Here is a 21,525-nt window from a genome sequence, read left to right on the forward strand (position 1 = left end):
ATAATATAATATAATATTTAAAAAATGTAACATAATATTATTTAAAAAATTTAATAAAATATAATAAAATATAATATAATATAATGTTATATAATATAATATAATATAGATATGTATAATATAATATAATATAATATAATATAATATAATATAATATAATAATGTTTAATATAATATAATATATAATATAAAAATGTTTAATATAACATAATATAATATAATATAATATAAAAAATTGTAATATAATATAATGTTATATAATATAATATAATATTTAAAAATTACGTAATATAATATAAAAAGGTAATATAAAAATGTTTAATATAGGATAATTTAATGTAATATAATATAATATAATATAGAAATTTTTAATATAATATAATGTTATGTAATATTATATAATATAATATAAAAAATTATATAATATAAAAAATGTAATATAATATAAAAATGTTTAATATAGGATAATATAATATAATATAATATAATATAATATAATATAATATAATATAATATAATATAATATAATTGCTGAGCAATTATTAAATGCAATTAGTTGTATACAAAAATATATATATATATATATATATATTTGGAAAAAACACTGTAAAGGAAAAACATACTGCTAGTTAAACTAAATAAATTTCGATTAATAGATTAATATTATCTAAAGTAACAAAAACATTTGCTTTCATGACTTTTTGTCATATATATTTTTGGACAGTGTATATTTGTATTTACTAACAAAATATTAAACAAATAACAATTTATTTTTATGTATACACACACACACACACACACACACACACACAAAACAGCTAATTAGCTTATTAATTTAAATATATTTATTGTTGTATATTTGTTAAACAGCATATAATTGAAGCATAGCAAGAATTTCTCAATTAGATTCCATATTTAATATATCATTTATATATAACACAAAATATACATAACATACATAAATAGACAGGATTATTCAATTATATTTACAGATTTAAAAATTATATTATTGTCTGCGCATGCTGAGGCTTATGTGTTAACATATAAATATACAGTTGAAGTTAGAGTTATCAGCCCCCCTGTTTGTTTTTTCCCCAATTTTTGTTCATCTTTTTTCAATACATTTCTAAACATGATAGTTTTAATAGCATAATATTAGCACATAATATTTCACTAGATATTCTTCAAGATACTAGTATTAAGATGAAAGTAAAGATGAAAGATATAAGTACATTTGCTTATTTAATACTGATTTATATTTTATTGATTGCATAATTATACTAAAAAAGCACCAACATAAATCCTTTCATAAACATGTATGCATTATTTATATTAACTCAAATCTTTATTGTGTGTTTATAAATCATAATATTTTGTAATCTGCACCTCAGTGCTTAAAGTACAGAGGAAGTGACATCATAGCATGAGTTGCATCACTTTTGTTTTGGCTTTGTTTTAGGAAGTCTGGAGGATTTCTGCACCGATTATGAGCTATTTTTTAAGGCAAGGAAGGCAGTTTAGATGTATGATATCGCGAGCTATGGTAATCAAAAATAAATTTGCACATTATCAACTGAAGCAAGCCAAAATAACAGTACAGCAACACATTAAAATGCTCCATTAATAGCTGTCTTTATCTGAATCGTGATATGCAGGAACAAACTATGATCTCAGTTTTTGAGATCAACAAAAAATGAATGTCTCCTATTACGGTCATATTAACTTGAAGGTTGCCGGGATTAAATGGCGAGGGTTTCCCATATGGTTTAGAGATTGCAGTGGGATTGAGGTTAGCAAAGGGAGCACCTGATTTATTGGACTGCTTAGAACTCAATGATGGTCTTTGTCGGATCATTTTTCCGAAAAGACAGGGAGCTGCTTGTGTTCTCCAGCTGGATATTATTGGATGCCTCCTTCTTAACCAGGCATATAAGATGTCTCATGTTCCTGAGTAAACAACAGGGGAGCAAATAGAGAATAACACTACTAAATATTCATAGTGGGGTGGCACGGTGGCTCAGTGGTTAGCACTGTGGCCTCGCAGCAAGAAGGTCACTGGTTAGACATGCAACATGCAGACTCAACACAGAAATGCCAGATGGCCCAGCCGAGACTCGAACCAGAGACCTTCTGGCTGTGAGGCCGCAGTGCTAACAGAGAAAATCTTGAAGGCAGAGCTATAAACTCATAACTGCCAATGAATGATGATGAGCACAAACACACACACTAATGAGATTTAAGAGCCAATCGAGTGAAGCAAATGACGAGTGAAGGCCTGCGGAGAGCATCCGCTCAGGGAAATCTATTGCCTACAGAGTCTCATAATTACACAAACACTTAAACACAATTATACGCGAGACACCATGACTGGACAAGAACGCACAATAGCATCAGGAGGACAAAAACATACAGTAGATCTGAAGAAGCGAGAGCATGGGGATTGGTGCTTTTCCCAGCATTGTTTGTAAAACACTTGGCGTCGAGATCAGTGATGCTTACTGTAATCCTGCCTGCAGAACAATAGCTCAGACTAAAGCTTAACTCAGCATATCCATGAAGCAGAATGAGATAGAGAGTTAAAGAAGTGGAGCGCCAACCATAGAAGAACGATTTATTTATATTGCACGTAAAGAACCCTAGTAGCAAAGAATTCTGGCCCAGATTTGGCATAAAGCTGGGACATCAGGCATTCATCCGGCACTGGCATACAGCATGTGGGCCAACCATGGCCTGGGTTTGGCAGAGGTGGCACCGTCTATAATGCGACACACAAGATTTGGGCCAGATGTAAGACGTAGTATTTGGCCCAGATTTTAAAAATTGATTGTGGGCCACGTGAGTTTGGCCAGTCTTGACCCACATTTAAAATACATAAAAATAATTTTTGATTAAATAAATCAATTCTACCAATCAGGTCACTGAGAAAAAACAAGGCCCATAGTGTGCCTAAAGCGCAACGCTTCATAGGTTTATTAATTTCATTGCAATCGTGACACACCAACCTTACTGGCCCAGTTCAGGCCCAGTTATGAGTTATTAACTTGGCTGAGACTTGGCCCAGATATGGTCCGTGTTTGGCCCTTGTCTGGAAGCCAGATTTGGTCCAGTCATGTACCGTAATTCACAGCGGCATGTGGGCCAAGCAAAACCTGATTGTGTGGGCCAGAGCTGGGCCAGAGAAATTTTGCTATGTGGGAAGCATTTTCACTTTAAATAACATGTCATGCATCAATTTTTAAATTAAAAACAGTGTTAGATTTTATTTTTAAGAGTTTACATGTTTTATTAATCTCTTAGGGCTGATATATTGAATGTTTGTGTTCATACATCATGAAATGAAACCTGTAGAAATCTGATATATGGCAACATATGCTAATTACATGCATGACTTACTAGTTCATGTTTGGATTTCACACGGATAAAATTTCATACATGCAACATTAATTTCATAATGTTGCATAAATGGCCAGTTGCATATAAAATTTTCAACCACTAGAAACGGAATATACACTCACCGGCCACTTTATTAGGTACACCTGTCCAACTGTTTCTCAACGCAAATTTCTAATCAGCCAATCACATGTCAGCAGCTCAATGCATTTAGGCATGCAGACATGGTCAAGACGATCTGCTGCAGTTCAAAGCGAGCATCAGAAAGGGGATTTAAGAGAATTTGAACGTGGCATGGTTGTTGCTGCCAGACGGGCTGCTCTGAGTATTTCAGAAACTGCTGATCTACTGGGATTTTCATGCATGACCATCTCTAGGGTTTACAGAGAATAGTCAGATAAAGAGGAAATATCCAGTGAGCGGCAGTTCTGTGGGCACAAATGCCTTGTTGATGCCAGAGGTCAGAGGAGAATGGCCAGACTGGTTCCAGCTGATAGAAAGGCAACAGTAACTCAAATAAGCACTCGTTACAACCGAGCTCTGCAGAAGAGCATCTCTGAACACACAACACGTCCAACCTTGAGGCGGATGGGCTACAGCAGCAGAAGACCACACCGGGTGCCGATGCTATCATGTCAATATAGAGCAAAATCTCTGAGGAATATTTCCAGTAGCTTGTTGAACGGAAGGATTAAGGCAGTTCTGAAGGCAAAAGTGGATCTAACCCAGTACTAGTAAGGTGTACCTAATAAAGTGGCCGGTGAGATATGGCCATATATTAGATTTCCATATGGTATCCCACTCATGTCCGCCACTTTCTTCTCTATGCTAACATTATATTACATAACCTTGTGTGTTGTGTATAAAACGCTGGACTCATTTACACCCCATAACCCCCTTGGAAGGTTTATATGTAGCTTTATTTGCAATCAAACATCATTAGAGAGACCCAAAACACCATTCGCCCACACACTGGCTCCATTACAATGTCTGTGATGTGTAATGAGCGAGTTTCCCCATCGATACAAACCACTTTGAGCTTAATTATTTGTTTAACGTCATTATAGTAATCTCAGATGTGTTCCAGTCTGAGCTGGCAGTGTCTTTGCCAATGCTGAGGGGTGTGGTGTTGTGGCTGGGACATAATGAGGGTTCGGTTAGCCTAAAACGTCAAAGAGTTACTGTATTTATAGCCCGAACCACCATCACCAGCTGCTGGACTGAGTCCCGGGATCCCGGCGGCAGAGAAGACGTGCAGAACGCCACGTTTGCCAGACTGTGAGGAGAGGAGAAAAGCCTTAAACAGCAAATAAGTGTCAGATGAATGTGCAAACACAGGGTTAACTCGAGGTTTATTGATGTTAGCAGCAAGTCAGTGTTAATAGGCCAATGACATGACATGACGCTCGTTCTTTTTCTGGATCCTTTTTCTCTCAGCTCAGACATGCACTCTTAAAATTATAGGTTCTTAAAAATAGTGGCCGCACAGAAGGTCGCTGGTTTGAGTCCTGGCTGGGTCAGTTGCCATTTCTGTGTGGAGTTTGTATGTTCTCCACGTGTTGGCGTGGGTTTAAACTGGAAATCTGGAAAATAAAGTAAACCATTTGAACTTCAGTGCAAACCCTATAGCATCTACATTTAATAATGTTAAAGAGGTTTAATATGTATTAAATAGATTATAAACCTTACCTTTTCGTTGAAGTGCAGTGAGTGCACTATTCTGTGCTTCTGAATGGCTGTGTTTACATGTCTGTGGTGTTTCGTCTGGTGCCAAATTGCTCATCACTGCACTTATCATCACGTAGCGTGTTGTTAGGACACGTGGTTACAATGTGACCTGCTCACCTAATGTTTACGCTCCTAATATTTATGTTATTTGCTAATCATTAACCACCTCATGTGAAACTCTGAATCTGCGTCTCATTTCGGAGGCTGCTACTGTCCACCAGAGGTGGCATTTTGGTTACGGACGCATGCTTTCAGAGCCTTTCTGACTGGATGAATCACACCAAGGCAACCCAGGGTGCTGAAATATAATTGGCTAAACTGGCATTGCGCAGATAAAAGACAGACATTCCAGCACGCAACGCACATTTTCAAAGCAGAATATCTGGTCACACTTTATTTTGATGGTCCACTTGAGTATTAGTAGGCTGTCTGCTTAATATCAGTTGAAACTGCTCCTTCAATAGACATTTATCAGACTATATGAAACTTGAGCAGGTTGCACACCAGTAGCGCCGCTCAGCAACGTGCCACGCCCATAGAGGCGACCTAGGCGACTGCCTAGAGCGGCAGAATAGAGAGGGCGGCGTCCGCGACACCTCAACACCCGCGTCCTCAGTTATGTCTACGACACCTCCCTCACCCCCTCGCCGCCTAAGTTATATCCGAGCCTAGGGCGGCAGAATAGAGAGGATGCTGTCCGCTACACCTCAACACCCGCATCCTCAGTTATGTCCGCGACACCTCCCTCACCCCCTCGCCGCCTAAGTTATATCTGAGCCTAGGGCGGCAGAATAGAGAGGATGGCATCCGCGACACCTCAACACCCGCGTCCTCAGTTACGTCCGCGACACCTCCCTCACCCCCTCGCCGCCTAAGTTATATCCGAGCCTAGGGCGGCAGAATAGAGAGGATGGCATCCGCGACACCTCAACACCCGCGTCCTCAGTTACGTCCGCGACACCTCCCTCACCCCCTCGCCGCCTAAGTTATATCCGAGCCTAGGGCGGCAGAATAGAGAGGATGCTGTCCGCTACACCTCAACACCCGCATCCTCAGTTATGTCCGCGACACCTCCCTCACCCCCTCGCCGCCTAAGTTATATCCGAGCCTAGGGCGGCAGAATAGAGAGGATGGCATCCGCGACACCTCAACACCCGCGTCCTCAGTTACGTCCGCGACACCTCCCTCACCCCCTCGCCGCCTAAGTTATATCCGAGCCTAGGGCGGCAGAATAGAGAGGATGGCGTCTGCGACACCTCCCTCAAAACCCGCGACCTTAGTTATATCCTTGACCCAGCACCCCATATACCCCCAATCAGGGTACACACACTGGCGCCGCAAGTCGGCAGCTGTCGGCGGCACCCAGTCACGACTCGGGACGCTGTTCATATTTCAGCCATGCCACAGAGCGCCATCTGATTATTCATTCATTCATTTTCTTGTCGGCTTAGTCCCTCCATCAATCCGGGGTCGCCACAGCGGAACGAACCACCAACTCATCCAGCAAGCTTCCAAGCAGCGGATGCCCTATTAGCCGCAACCCATCTCTGGGAATCATCCTCACACACATTCACACACACACACTTATACACTACGGACAATTTAGCCTACCCAATTCACCTGTACCGCATGTCTTTGGACTGTAGGGGGAAACTGGAGCACCCGGAGGAAACCCACGCGAAGGCAGGGAGAACATGCAAACTCCACACAGAAATGTCAACTGAGCAGAGGTTCGAACCAGCGACCTTCTTGCTGTGAGGCGACAGCACTACCTACTGCGCCACTGCCTCGCCGCCATCTGATTAGTATCATGTTAAATATCGTGCGAATGTGCGCGGTACTTTAAACTGTCATGTGCGCGCCGTGCCGCGGCGTCGAGCGGCGCTTCTAGTGTGCAACCTGCTTTATATTAACTTACACTAACCCTAACCCCAACCTAACAGTCTACTTATAATCCAATGAGAATTAGTTGGCATGTAAATACAATGTAACTTAAGACCATCAAAATAAAGTGTGACCGATAATCTGACTTCAGCATTGTTTTTCAGATTAATCCGCTAACTGAATGCTACTGGCATAAACGTCAATACTTTTGCTGTGTTTTCAGGAATGCTCTCCATATTCTGCACATCTGTACGACGCAGAAGACGCAAACACACCGATGCGCGAGCTGCCAGGCCTCTGCGGAAACTACTGCAATGATTATTGGCTCCACTGTCGATACACGCTCAGCCTCCTGACCAATAACAACAACACTTACGCTATTGAAGAAGACCGAGGCAAGTTCTGCAAATACCTGGAGCTGAAGGATCCCGAGTACTGTTACCCAAACGTACTCTCCAACGATGAGCTCAACGCAAATCTGGGAGACGTCAAGGCGGATCCGCAAGGGTGCATTCAGTTATGCCTTGAAGAAGTGGCTAACGGGCTACGCAATCCAGTAGCGATGGTGCACGCTAATGATGGTACGCATCGGTTCTTTGTGGCCGAGCAGCTGGGTTTTGTGTGGACTTACTTGCCGAATGGTTCTCGGATTGACAGGCCGTTCCTGAACCTGACCCGGGCCGTTCTGACATCGCCGTGGGCTGGAGATGAGCGTGGATTTCTCTGTATCGCTCTGCATCCGCAATTCGCCAAGGTGAAAAAGGTCTACGTTTACTACTCGGTGTCTGTGAAGAGGCAGGAGAAGATCCGCATCAGTGAGTTCACCGTGTCCGAATCGGATATGAATATGCTGGATCACTCCTCAGAAAGGTGAGCTTGGGATTTAGTCTGGAATGTTAAATGAGATAACAGTGTGCTGGCGTCACGGTGGCGCAGTGGTTAGCAGTGTCACCTCACAGCAAGAAATTCACTGGTTTGAGTCACGGCTGGGCCAGTTGGCATTTCTGTGTGGAGTTTGCATGTTCTCCCCATGTTGGTGTGGGTTTCCTCTACAGTCCAAATGCATGCGCTATAGGGGAACTGATTAACTAAGTTGGCCGTAGTGTGTGAGTGTGTGTGTGAATGAGTGTGTATGGATGTTTCCCAGTACTGGGTTGCAGCAGGAAGGTAAAACATATGCTGGATAAGTTGGCGGTTCATTCCGCTGTGGGGGCCCCTGATGAATAAAAAGACTAAGCCGAAGAAAAATGTATGAATGAATAATTTTGCTTGTTTTGTTTCTCAGGACACTTCTAGAAGTCGATGAGCCGGCATCAAACCACAACGGAGGCCAGTTACTGTTTGGGTTGGACGGATATCTGTACATATTCATAGGAGACGGAGGAAAAGCGGGAGACCCTTTCGGAAAGTTTGGCAATTCTCAAAACAAGTAAGCGATCACTAAACTATCTTTATCTTGATTTTACATGTCTGCCTTTGTGTTGTGCAGGGGTGCCCAAACTTTGTATGAAGGACTATAAAACAAATATCATTGATAGTCGTGGGCCGAAGATAAATATACCAAACTATTTCACATTAAAGTTGCCTTGGGTAATATCCTAATTCAGTCTGATTTCATAATATTAAAAAAATAAATAGAAAACTTTACTTTAAATCACATTAACTAATGCAGGATAACTTTGTAAATTCTAACTTATTCCAATAAAAACATAAACAATCATATTTATAACACAGTGGAGTTCACTAAGCAGAATCTGCCTTTGCCTTGACTCACTCACTAAAGCCTCTGCATTGTCCTCTATCCGTTGTATGCACATTTTAAACTAAATCCGATTAATTTATTTTTATAAATTTAATCAAACATTTTATTTCAGATAGCTTTTTGTAGCTTAACAATAAAACAAACAAATAAAAGGTTACATTCAATTTTAAATGACTAAACCATCTCCAAACCATTCTCAGATGGGACGGCGGGCCAAATCAAAGGTTACGATGGGCCAACTTTGGCCCGCGGGCCCGAGTTTGGGCATCTCTGTGTTTCAGAATATCTTCAGATGGTATGTAGAGTATGATAATATAATTACATATATTGTATGTTCATAGTTTTCATATATACACTATCTATAATATTCTTATTAGTTTGTTACTTAAAGGGACGGTTCACCAAAAATGAAAATTCTGTCACCATTTACACAACCTCAAACCTGTTTTTGTTCCTTGTATGGATGTCAATTGCTGCTTCTTTATAACATTCTTCAAAATATCCTGTTTTGGGTTCAATAATACCAAAAAATAGGTTTAGAACCACTTAAGTGTGAGTAAATAGTGATGAAATTATTTTTTGGGTGTGAATTATCTCCTTAAAAATATTAGGCAATGAAAGTGTTAGCTGCTCTTATTCATACTGAGTTTGTCAAGCTTTAGATATGACCATTATAAAGCATCCATATTTTAATTGTATTTAAATCACAGGCTTTAATATATGTTGAATATAATGTGCAAAAGGCGACGCAGAGACCTCACAGCAAGAAGGTCGCTGGTTTGAGCCTCGGCTGGCTCAGTTGGCTTCTGTGTGGAGTTTGCATGTTCTCCCTGCGTTCGCGTGGGTTTCCTCCGGGTGCTCCTGTTTCCCCACAGTCCAAAGACATGCGCTATGGGTGAATTGGGTAAGCTAAATTGTTCGTAGTGTATGAGTGTAAATGAGTGTGTATGGATGTTTCCCAGGGATGGGTTGCAGCTGGAAGGGCATCCTCTGAGTAAAAAGCATATGCTGGATAAGTTGGCAGTTCATTCCCCAGATTGATAAAGGGACTAAGCCGAAAATGAATGAATGAATAATGTGCAAAACAATATGTTTTTGTCATTTCTGTAGATTAATATGGCCTCATTTGCCTCAGTTGAGTAATGTACATTCAGGCAGACAGACACGCTGCCTCTAAATATTAGCCTTGGCCTCGATCCTCCTTTCCCGGTGTGACATAAGCAGAGCTGGCAGAGCGGTGAATATACAGACTGGCACGACAAAAATCACAGTTTACTACAGCAGAGCAGAACTTTCAGCCTCACAGAAAGTCCTGAGACGCCACTGAAGTCTTATTATTTAAATAATAGTGTCTCAAATCGCATACGTGTGCACTATTCTACAACATTTTGTAGTATAAACAGTATAACACTGCGTCCCATACTTATACTACATCCTAATAGTATGTACTTTTATTTTTGTGAAGAAAAAGTGCGTACTTTTGAGTGCATACTTTTTGAGGGTGTTTCAAAAAGGGATACGACTGCTGTAATGTGAAGTGGACACTGACAACAGAGTGTGGATCCAAATGCAGGGTTTATTTAGCAGAATGGTCAGGCAAGCAACAGATAACACAGGAGCAAACAGATGTATTATGGGGAAATCAGGGCCGTGGTCATTAGGCGGGCAGCATACAACATAAACAAACAAACAAACAAACGGAGGGTCAAAACCGGCAAGGAAAATGCATCATGATTTTCACTAAAGCAGTGTAACAAGACTCAGTCTCAAAGTGAGCAGTCTGTGCAGTGTAATCAGTCCATGAGTAAGTCTAATCAATGGAGATGTGGAGCAGGTGTGTGCGTGTGTTGCATGACAGGACTTGCAGTTTATATTGAGACCGGATTGTAGTGCATGTAAATGTGAATGTTCTCCAGCAATCTATGAAGGTTAGATCGCTGGTGATCATGACAGCTGCGGCCTGAAGTTAACGAGAATTATTCATTAATTGTATTTTTTATCCCTAATCCTAAACATAACCATCATAGTAATGTAAAACAGTAATATAACAGAGTATTATTAATATTCTTTATTAAATTACACATTAAATTGTATTTTATTAAAGTCTACCTTTACCCCAAACCTCACAGTAATGCCAAAATATTAATTATATTTGTACAGTCTCACAAAAATAATACTGATGGGAGTATCTACAGCTGTATACCCCATCTAGACTTTATCTAGAAAGGGACTAACTCCTTCTTAACAGAGCGTTATGTTATATCTCGACATATTCCTTTCATGTTTAATTTCCGTCCTTATTGGAGATTTAAGCAGCAGGTTAATCTGCCATCCACGAGTCTCTCATGCTGAGAAATCTCCTCAGGTGTTTGGATAGCTATGCATTCAGACCTTAATGTCCTTATATAAGTTCATATTATTGTTGCAGATCATTTATATAATGGAAAACATGATTTAAATAATTTCTAGTTGGCTAGATATAGATTCAAGCAACTTTATAGAAGCCTTTCTCTGCCTGACGGTTGGTCTGGCATGTCCACCATGTTGGAAGTTTGTTTATACTTTTACCCGTTCATCTCTCAATGTATTGTGGGCAATATTAATATCAGCGGTTCTACACTTCTAGACTAGAAAATGCTTCTTGATTTAGGATTTTTTGCTGCATATTTGGACTAGAAACAAAGCAAAAACTCTTAGAAAGAAAGGCAAGTCAGTTCTGTGGCTTCAGTTCTTTCACAGGACAGGGAATCAGTACAGTGGTGTCTTTACAGACAGTCCAGCCCACGCCGCTGTCAATATTGACACAAGGCATTGTGGGCTATATGAGGGCCAACGTGAGGTTACCAACCATGCAGATGAGAGGAAAGAGGAGACAAATAATTTTTATAGGGCAGCTTAAAAAATACAGCCTCATCAGTTTGTTTGTCAGTCACATTGTTTAAATGTCTCTCTATGCAGCACAGATCATTTATTTACATGGAAAGGTCTACAGGTCTTAATATTCTTATTCATTCATCATTCATTTTCTTTTCGGCTTAGTCCATTTATTAATCAAGTGTCACCACAGCCGAATAAACCGCCAACTATTCCAGCATATGTTTTACGCAGCGGATGCCCTTCCAGCTGCAACCCAACACTGGGAAACACCCATACACTTTCATTCACTCATATACAGTATGGACAATTTACCATACCCAATTCACCTATAGCGCATGTGTTTGGACTGTGGGGGAAACCGGAGCACCCGGAGGAAGCCCACGCCAACACGGGGAGAACATGCAAACTCCACACAGAAATGCCAACTGGCCCAGCCAGGGCTTGAACCAGCGACCTTCTTGCTGTGAGGTGATCGTGCTACCCACTGTGCCACCCTGACACCTTTATTATTATTATTATTATTATTATTATTATTAAGGGAAAAAAACAGCCACAGTACAACACAAAGAAAAAAATAAAATATAAAACAAAAATACACAAAAAGAATATATAAATAAAACATTCATCATTAAAGGAAAATATTTTTAAAAATACAAATTTCTTTTTTTTCAGGATAGTCTCAAAGTAATGCTATATATATATATACACACACACACATATTATATATAGGTTTCTGGTGTTTATTTTGTATTGTAAATGTTCTACATTTGCATTTATGAAAATAATAAAAAATAAAAGAAAATAATATAATAATAAAAAGAAAATATTATAAAAATAATTATAAATTATTATAAAATAATAAGAAAATAATAAGACATTTAATAAGATAAAAAGTAATACATGTTTCTTTTTATACAAAGACTCCATTTTGCAATTTCTGTTTATTTATGATTGTGAATTGCATGTCAATTGTGAACAAAGGGACTTTTATTGACACTTAGTAGTTTGATAATAATAATATGATGTCTAAGAAATAATATCTAGAGCAGGGGTTCCCAAACTTTTCAGCCCGCGACCCCAAAAATAATCATATCAGCGGCTCGCGACCCCCATTTTTCAAGGTGGTTGTACTGTAAATATGTAAACGTTGCAGACACAACTATAGGCAAATATAAACATGAGCTTATTGACAACACAAAAATGCAACAATCTATTAGCCATATAATGTGTTTAAAGTAATTTATGGATTTAATTACATTTTGCTTTTAAAATTAAAGGCTGATGACTGATTGTTATTTTTATGTTGCTGTTTCTTTAATGCAACTATTAACTATATTCTGTCGGTTATGAATAAAATATGGTAATTCTAATAGTTTAATAAAATTTATTTGAGTTTTGGATATCACCAAGCGACCCCTTGTCATTGTCCCGCAACCCCCCAGGGGGTCCCGACACCCACTTTGAGAACCACTGATCTAGAGAACTAAGAGAAATAACAGAAAATGTACTGACAGGTTATTACAAGGTTTTTGTAGCATAATATACAACACCAACCCACACAATATAGCACTGCAGACTATTAAACATCTCACTTTTTTTAAGCTTAAAGGTTAAAAGTTGTTGTAAGAAAGATCAAGATCCAATAATGCAACTCAAAGGCATAAAATAAAAACACAGAAATACACAAAACTGCAAATGTATGGCTATTTTTTCACAGTGCATGAACAAAAACATTTGTGTTTGTGCAGGTGTACTCTTCTAGGCAAAGCCCTGCGGATTGACGTGGACAACAATGACTTTGGCGCCCCCTACAGCATCCCACCAGACAACCCGTTTGTGGGAGAAGCAGAGTCCAGGCCTGAGATCTACGCCTATGGCGTGAGGAACATGTGGAGATGCTCTGTGGACAGAGGAGATGCGCTCAGTGGACGAGGACGGGGACGGATGTTCTGTGGAGACGTGGGACAGAACAAATACGAGGAGGTGGATCTGATTGAAAAAGGAGGGAATTATGGGTGGAGAGCCAAAGAGGGATTCTCCTGTTACGACAACAAGCTCTGCCATAATTCATCACTCGGTAAGCAAAACATCTGACAACTTCCTTTGATTTTTATTAAAGCATCTAACTAGTTGATGTTGGCTCAGTGGTTAGCGCTGTCGCCTCACAGCAAGAAGGTCGCTGGTTTGAGTCCCGGCTGAGGCAGTCGGCATTTTTGTGGAGTTTGCATGTTCTCCCTGTGTTGATCTGAGGGTTTTTAAGAAACTATATGTGAGTAAATAGCTTTGTTTCTCCTTTTCTTAGATGACATCCTTCCGATTTTTGCTTACCCTCATAAAATTGGGAAGTCTGTAACGGGCGGCTACATCTACAGAGGCTGCCAGATGCCCAATCTCAATGGTCTGTATATCTTTGGGGACTTTATGAGTGGGTACGTACACTTTCCTCTGCTTTATGCATCTTCATAATCCAATATAATACATTACATTATGAACAACGATATCAGAGCAAGACTTAAAGAGACTTTGTTGGGTAATTCCCTCAACAAAGAAAACAAAATACTGTTTTGGTTTTAACCTGTAAGTGTAAAAAATGAGTGAAAATAAATAAATAATACTATGGAAGTCAATGGCTGCAGGATTCCAACATGTTTCTGAGTGGGAACATTACATTAATATCAACACAAAACTTTAAGAAATATTTTACAAAAAAATTTAAATTTACTTAAATAGTACCGTCCTTTTACAAGTGCCTTTTTTCTGTTGAAGACAAAAAGGGATATTTTGTTGTTGGAAACCTGTAACCATTGGCTTCCAACGTGGGAGAAAAGAATATTATGCAAGTCAATGGCTACCGGTTTTCAACATTCTTCAAAATATCTTTATGAGTGGGTTTATGTTCCTTTATAGTCCAATATAATACATTATTAACAATTATATCAGCTGCTTTGGAAGTCAATGGTTACCCGTTTCCAACATTCTTCAAATTTTAAAAAATGAGTGGGTACGTACATTTTCTCTACTTTATATTCCTTTATAGTCCAATATAATATACCCTCAACAATAATATCCACTACTATGGAAGTCAATGGTTACCCATTTTTTAAATTTTTCAATATATCTTATAATACGAGTGGGTATGTATATTTTCTCTACTTAATGCTCCTTTATAGTCCAATATAATATATAACAAACAATAATATCAACTACTATAGAAGTCAATGGTTACCGGTTTCCAACATTCTTCAATATATCTTATAATATGAGTGGGTACATTTTTTTGTTGTTACTTTATGCTCCTTTATAGTCCAGTATAACAAATTATAAACAATAATAACTACTATAGAAGTCAATGGTTACCGGTATGAGTGGGTATGTACATTGTCTCTGCTTTATGCTCATTTATAGTCCATTAATATGCACTACAAACAATATATTAACTAATATGGAACATTCTTCAAAATATCTTATAATATGAATGGGTGCATACATTTTCTCCACTTTATGCGCTTTTTTTTGGTCTAATATTATAAACAATAATATCAACTACTATCAAAGTCAATGGTTCCCTGTTTCCAACATCCTTCAGAATATCTTTATGAGTGGGTGTGTATATTTTCTCTACTTTATGCTCCTTTATATAATATATTATAAACAATAATATCAACTATTATGGAAGTCAATAGTTACCCGTTTCCAGCATTCTTTAAAACATCTTAAAATAATAGTGGGTACGTACATTTTCTCTACTCTGTTTTTTATATTCAAATATAATTTATCATAAACAATTCTTTCAAATACTATGGAAGTCAATGGTTACCGGTTTTCAATATGTTTCAATATATCTTATAATAGGAGTGGGTAAGTAAATTTTCTTTATTTTATGCTCCTTTATAGTCCAATGTAACACATTATAAACAATAATATCAACTATTATGGAAGTCAATGGTTACCCTTTTCCAACATTCTTTAAAATATCTTAAAATAATAGTGGGTACGTACATTTTCTCTACTCTGTTTTTTTATATTCAAATATAATATATCATAAACAATTCTATCAAATACTATGGAAGTCAATGGTTACCGGTTTCCAACATTTTTCAATATATCTTATAATATGAATATACCCTTTTCCAACATTCTTCAAAATATCTCTTTTTGTGTTAAACAGAATAAAAGAATTCAAACAAGTTGAAGATGAGTAAATGATGAGGAAAATGTTTACTTTCCTATAATGACGGATTTATTTACCTTTTCCACACACTTATTCAATCATACGCTCCCCACCGCAGGCGACTGATGTCCCTAAAGGAGAATCCCGAGACTGGAAAATGGAGCTATAAGGAGATTTGCATGGGCAACGACAAAACCTGCAGTTTCCCCAAGCTCATAAACAGCTACTACAAGTACATTATATCATTCGGTGAAGACGAGGCCGGTAATATGGGATGGGATCACTCTGAGGCTCAGCTTTACGTTGTTTAGCAGCGAACACAATTTTACTGTCCTCTGTTTTTTCCTGTAGGTGAGCTCTACTTTCTTGCTACAGGAGCAGCTAGTGCGACAGCCAGAGCTGGAGTGGTGTATAAAATAGTGGATCCATCGAGGTAAACAAATACACAAACCCGACTATACCAATGACTATAGAACACCCAAGACACATGATATATATAATTGTGAATGGAGAAAAGTGTAACGGTCGATATTCTGAATTACACTCTGTCTTCTAGTACAGTAGCCAATCACTGATCACTGTATAATGACCATTCTTTTGGGGGAGGGGCTTGGTCCAGACTTGTGTTTCTGCAGCTATATTATGAATCCTCTCACACTAGACTCTCAGCCAATACTTGCTTCACAGACATGAGAAATATATCCACATAATGTTTGTCGTCTCTACTTTTAAATGAAGGAACTACACTTGAAAACAAATGTCCGCTGGTTTTGTTATCTGAATGAAATGAACTCAAGGTAGAGTCAGTCAACTACTCGAATGCGCACAAACTTGTACACAAAGCCGCTGCTGTCATTTTGTGAATTTACATCTCCTTAATGTTGTCATAAATGTACGCTTCTAGCATGTTGAGCAAGTTGCACTTTGATTTCAGCATCTGTGAAATGAACAGCTGGACATTTTCTTGATCATTTAGGAGGGCTCCTCCGGGAAAATGCAGCTTCAAGCCTAGTCCAGTCAACATAAAGGGCAAGCTGATTCACTTCAGTCCCAAAGAAGGTAAGAGAGTCGCTGGGGGCGTCTCAATCAGCACCCTTGTTCACTAGTCAGTGCACTGATCAAGGCATCCGCCATTTTTAAGTACTGTCTGAATTACAAAGTTCTTCCAGTGGAAGGTTTGTGCGCACAAAAGTCCCACAATGCACTGTGAAAATCAGGGTGCATCGATTAGACCCTTCGAGTCCCGGCTGGGTCAGTTCACAGTCCAAACACATGCGCTGTAGGGGAATTGATTAGGCTAAATTGGCCGTAATGTATGTGTGTTTCCCAGTGTTGGGTTGCAGCTGGAAGGGCATCCGCTGCGTAAAACATTTGCTGGATAAGTTGGCGGTTCACTCCACTGTGGCGACACTAGATTAATGGACATTCGAGAGTGAAATATGAATCACATGACCCAAATCATCAACCGCAATGACAAACGAGAGACATTAATATACAAAAGAATCTGTTATTTGTGTATTTTTTAGCTAGATAGCTAGATTATAAATCATTTATAATTGTTTAATGACTTTAATTAGGTCTGCTATTATTTAAAATACCAGTTTTGATGATGTACGAAGGGGATGTTCTCATGGCACACTCAGTGTAGTGAACCACATTCATTCACATATTCATTCATTTTCCTTAGGCTTAGTCCCTTTATTAATCAGGGGTCGCCACAGCGGAATGAACCGCCAACTTATCCAAAACATGTTTTACACAGCGGATGCTCTTTTTTTTACACAAATAAATAGATAATGAACTTAAAATCAGGGCGTCATGGTGGCGCAGTGGGTAGCACAGTCACCTCACAGCAAGAAGAATGATGGTTCGAGTCCTGGCTGGGTCAGTTTCCCACAGTCCAAACACATGCGCTGTAGGGGAATTGATTTGGCTAAATTGGTTGTAATGTATGTGTGTGTTTGAATAAGAGTGTATGCGTGTTTCCCAGTGTTGGGTTGCAGCTGGAAGGGCATCCGCTGCGTAATACATTTGCTGGATAAGTTGGCGGTTCATTCCGCTGTGGCGACACTAGATTAATGGACATTTGGAAGAGTGAAATATGAATCACATGACCCAAATCATCAACCGCTATGACAAACGACAGACATTTATATACAAAAGAATCTGTTATTTGTGTAATTTGGCTAGGTAGCTAGATTATAAATCATTTATAATTGTTTAATGACTTTAATTAGGTCTGCTGTTATTTAAAATACCAGTTTTGATGATGTACGAAGGGGATGTTCTCATGGCACACTCAGTGTGTAGTGAACCACATTCATTCACATATTCATTCATTTTCTTAGGCTTAGTCCCTTTATTAATCAGGGGTCGCCACAGCGGAATGAACCGCCAACTTATCCAGAACATGTTTTACACAGCGGATGCTTTTGGGATGCTTTTTTTACACAAATAAATAGATAATGAACTTAAAATCAGGGCGTCATGGTGGCGCAGTGGGTCGCCTCACAGCAAGAAGAATGATAGTTCGAGTCCCGGCTGGGTCAGTTCACAGTACAAACACATGCGCTGTAGGGGAATTGATTAGGCTAAATTGGTTGTAATGTATGTGTGTGTTTGAATAAGAGTGTATGCGTGTTTCCCAGTGTTGGGTTGCAGCTGGAAGGGCATCCGCTGCGTAAAACATTTGCTGGATAAGTTGGCGGTTCATTCCGCTGTGGCGACACTAGATTAATAAAGGGACTAAGCCGAAGGAAAATGAATGAATGAGTAAAAATATTACTGTAAGAAAAAAGTTGACCAAAGTGGGATCAGTTTTGCTTTTTTTTAATTGGAGATTTTGCTAAACCTCTAATTAAAAAGCAAATGCAGTGTAGATATAGCCCGTCCCTACCTTATTCTGCCTGTTGTTAGACACAATCTCTTTACTTTGTTCCACAGAGTTTGTGATCAACAAAAAACCCTCCACAACACCTGCACCCAAACCAAAACCCCCCAAACCCAGCACAACCTCTCGTCCCCAAACAACAACAACCACCCGCAGGACTCCTCCAGCGCCCACCGTCCGACCCCGAGTCCACCACACAAAACCTCCATCCCCGACCACAGCCCGACCAACATACTGGACCACAGCTCCCAGAACCACCGCAAAAACCCAAACCAGCAGACCAACCAAACGAGGACGGGGCAAACCCAGGAGGAAAGGAGACCGGCGGGGGCGTCCTCGGGCCGGGACGGTGAGAATAGTCAGCGCAGATTTACGGAAAGATCGCGGGCGGGTGGAGATATTTGTGCGTGGGGAATGGGGGACGGTGTGCGACGACTTGTTTAACATCCAGGCGGCGGCGGTGGTCTGCAGGCAGATGGGCTTTCCGGTGGCTGTACGAGTGGCCAAAAGAGCCGAATTCGGGGCTGGGGGTCTCGGCGTCAGGATTATGCTGGACGATGTGGAGTGTGAAGGAACAGAACGCACTTTACTGCACTGCAAACACGCCAAACTGGGCAAAAACAACTGCTCTCACGATGAGGACGTCGGGGTGGTGTGTGGACACTATGAACATGCAGTTGAGTGAATGGGTGGTGATGAGTTTCCATGCAGATTTATGAGATTTTGTCTTGTTTCTTGTTTAAATATCTACAAATTCTTGCATCAATACGCATTTTCTAGACGAGCAAAAAGCGTCTTGTTTTCAGCCTTTAGGTGGAAACATTACTAGCGTTGAGCAGATGCAGGTTGTGATGGAGGGTTGCCAGGTTTTCACAACAAAACTAAACCAATGGTCCGCCACTGGAAACTGTTTGAATATATTATAAAATGATGACCTACACTTCCTGACAAAAGCATCCATGTTTAAGAACAATAAATAAGTTGACTTCTAGTTGATCATTTGGTATCAGAAGTGTCTCTATGAAAGGTAAAGGCCTCTAGATTTTGCTTATTTGAGCACAATAAAATCTGATCATGCCTTGATTATTAATGATTGCATTAGGACAGTAAGCTCTGACTTTACTCATCACTGAACAGAAATAATGTCCAGTATAGAATATAAAGTCCTGCTGCAGTGGAGACAGAATGAATATTGTGTCTGACTCCATCATGAGCTTGGAGGACTGCATCCATACATCTCTGACATGACTCACATCACTGATTAATAAAGTCATCTGGAACGGCAAAGAAAGCGAGAGTTCATCCCAGAGTTCATCAAGAGTCTTTGTGTTCATCTTCAACGCCTCCTCCTTCATCTTACCTCAGACATGCTCAATAATGTTCATGTCTGGTGACTGGGCTGGCCAATCCTGTAGCAGCTTGACCTTCTCTGCTTTCAGGAGCTTTGATGTGGAGGCTGAAGTATGAGGAGCGCTATCCTGCTGGAGAATTGTCCCTCTCCTGTGGTTTGTAATGTAATGGGCAGCACAGATGTCTTGATACCTCAGGCTGTTGATGTTGCAGATCTCTCGCACGCCCCCATACTGAATGTAGACCCCAAACCATGATGTTTCCTTCACCAAACTTGACTGATTTCTGTGAGAATCTTGTGTCCATGCTGGTTCCAGTAGGTCTTCTGCAGTATTTGTGATGCAGATCAACATAAATCAGCCTAAATGATCAACTAGAGTCAAGTTATTATTTGTTGCTCTTACAACTGGGATCCACGACAAGACTTTAGTCAGGTAGTGCGTTATCAAATTATGGGAAATTAGGAAGAAATGCCCCATCACAACCATATAAGAGTCTGTGTTTTTGAATGTAGACTATTATATACAAAGCTAAACTGTAAAAATATGATTCACTTGTAAAACCAATCAACCAAACTATCATTTAAAAACAACAACAACAACCCTTTTCTCATGAATCGTGCACTGTTTACACTGCTGTGAGTTGTTGACCATCTCACACAACCAAGATACAATTATTATTAAGATGTTTTAATTTACACCAGGGGTGTCCACACTCGGTCCTGGAGGGCCGGTGTCCTGGAGAATTTAGCTCCAACCCTAATCAAGCACACCTAAACCAGCTAATCCAGCTCTTACTAGGTATACTAGAAACTTCCAGGCAGGTGTGTTGAAGGAAGGTGTGTTGGAGCTAAGATCAGCAGGACACCAGCCCTCCAGGACTGACTTTGGACATCCCTGATTTACACAGTGGCTCAGCAAGAAGGTCGCTGGTTTGAGTCCCGGCTGAGTCAGTTGGTATTTCTGTGTGGAGTTTGCATGTTCTCCCCGTGTTGGCGTGGGTTAACTCCGGTTTCCCCTACAGTCTAAACATATGCGCTATAGGGGAATTGAACTAAATTGCTCGTAGTGTATCCCAGTACTGGGTTGCAGCTGGAAGGGCATCCACTGCGTAAAACATATGCTGGAATAGTTGGTGGTTCATGCCACTTTGGCAACCCCTGATAAATAAAGGGACTAAGCCGAAGGAAAATCAATGAATACTTTCTGTATCCTTATAAATTAAGTATATTCATTTAGCAATCACGAGGTCAAGTCTTTCCCATTGAGTCTTTTTCAAATGATTCAGGTTATTGGCATGTAAATATTGCATTCTGTTGCACATATACATTTCTAATTCCAAATGATTGTCTTTCTTAAACAAATGCTGGACATTCTTTGTTATAGTGTAAAGTGTAAATAAAATGGTTTGCAATCTTTTTATGTGGTGCTTATATTCAGATAAATCGAGATAATACTTGTGTACAAACTCTAA

General features: G+C 39.6%; 1 protein-coding gene across 6 annotated transcripts in view; it reads left to right on the forward strand.

Annotated features, from left to right (window-relative positions):
* si:ch211-136a13.1 overlaps window positions 1-21,469 on the forward strand; it is a 33,364-nt gene extending 11,895 nt beyond the window's left edge. For 3 of the 6 annotated variants that reach the window (XM_073929749.1, XM_073929748.1, XM_682309.10), the window contains 8 exons: window positions 7,226-7,872; window positions 8,288-8,431; window positions 13,390-13,718; window positions 13,944-14,070; window positions 15,931-16,076; window positions 16,164-16,245; window positions 16,789-16,871; window positions 18,756-21,469. In XM_073929749.1, coding sequence (XP_073785850.1) covers window positions 7,226-7,872; window positions 8,288-8,431; window positions 13,390-13,718; window positions 13,944-14,070; window positions 15,931-16,076; window positions 16,164-16,245; window positions 16,789-16,871; window positions 18,756-19,387 — 2,190 coding nt within the window. In that variant the 3' untranslated portion in view covers window positions 19,388-21,469. The remainder of the gene's footprint in view (window positions 1-7,225; window positions 7,873-8,287; window positions 8,432-13,389; window positions 13,719-13,943; window positions 14,071-15,930; window positions 16,077-16,163; window positions 16,246-16,788; window positions 16,872-18,755) is intronic. The other 3 variants (XR_012393890.1, XM_073929747.1, XM_073929750.1) reach the window with 3 other exon arrangements.
* Window positions 21,470-21,525: the final 56 nt, after the last annotated feature.

Source organism: Danio rerio, chromosome 18, assembly GCF_049306965.1.
Source record: "Danio rerio strain Tuebingen ecotype United States chromosome 18, GRCz12tu, whole genome shotgun sequence".
NCBI classification, from domain to species: domain Eukaryota; kingdom Metazoa; phylum Chordata; class Actinopteri; order Cypriniformes; family Danionidae; genus Danio; species Danio rerio.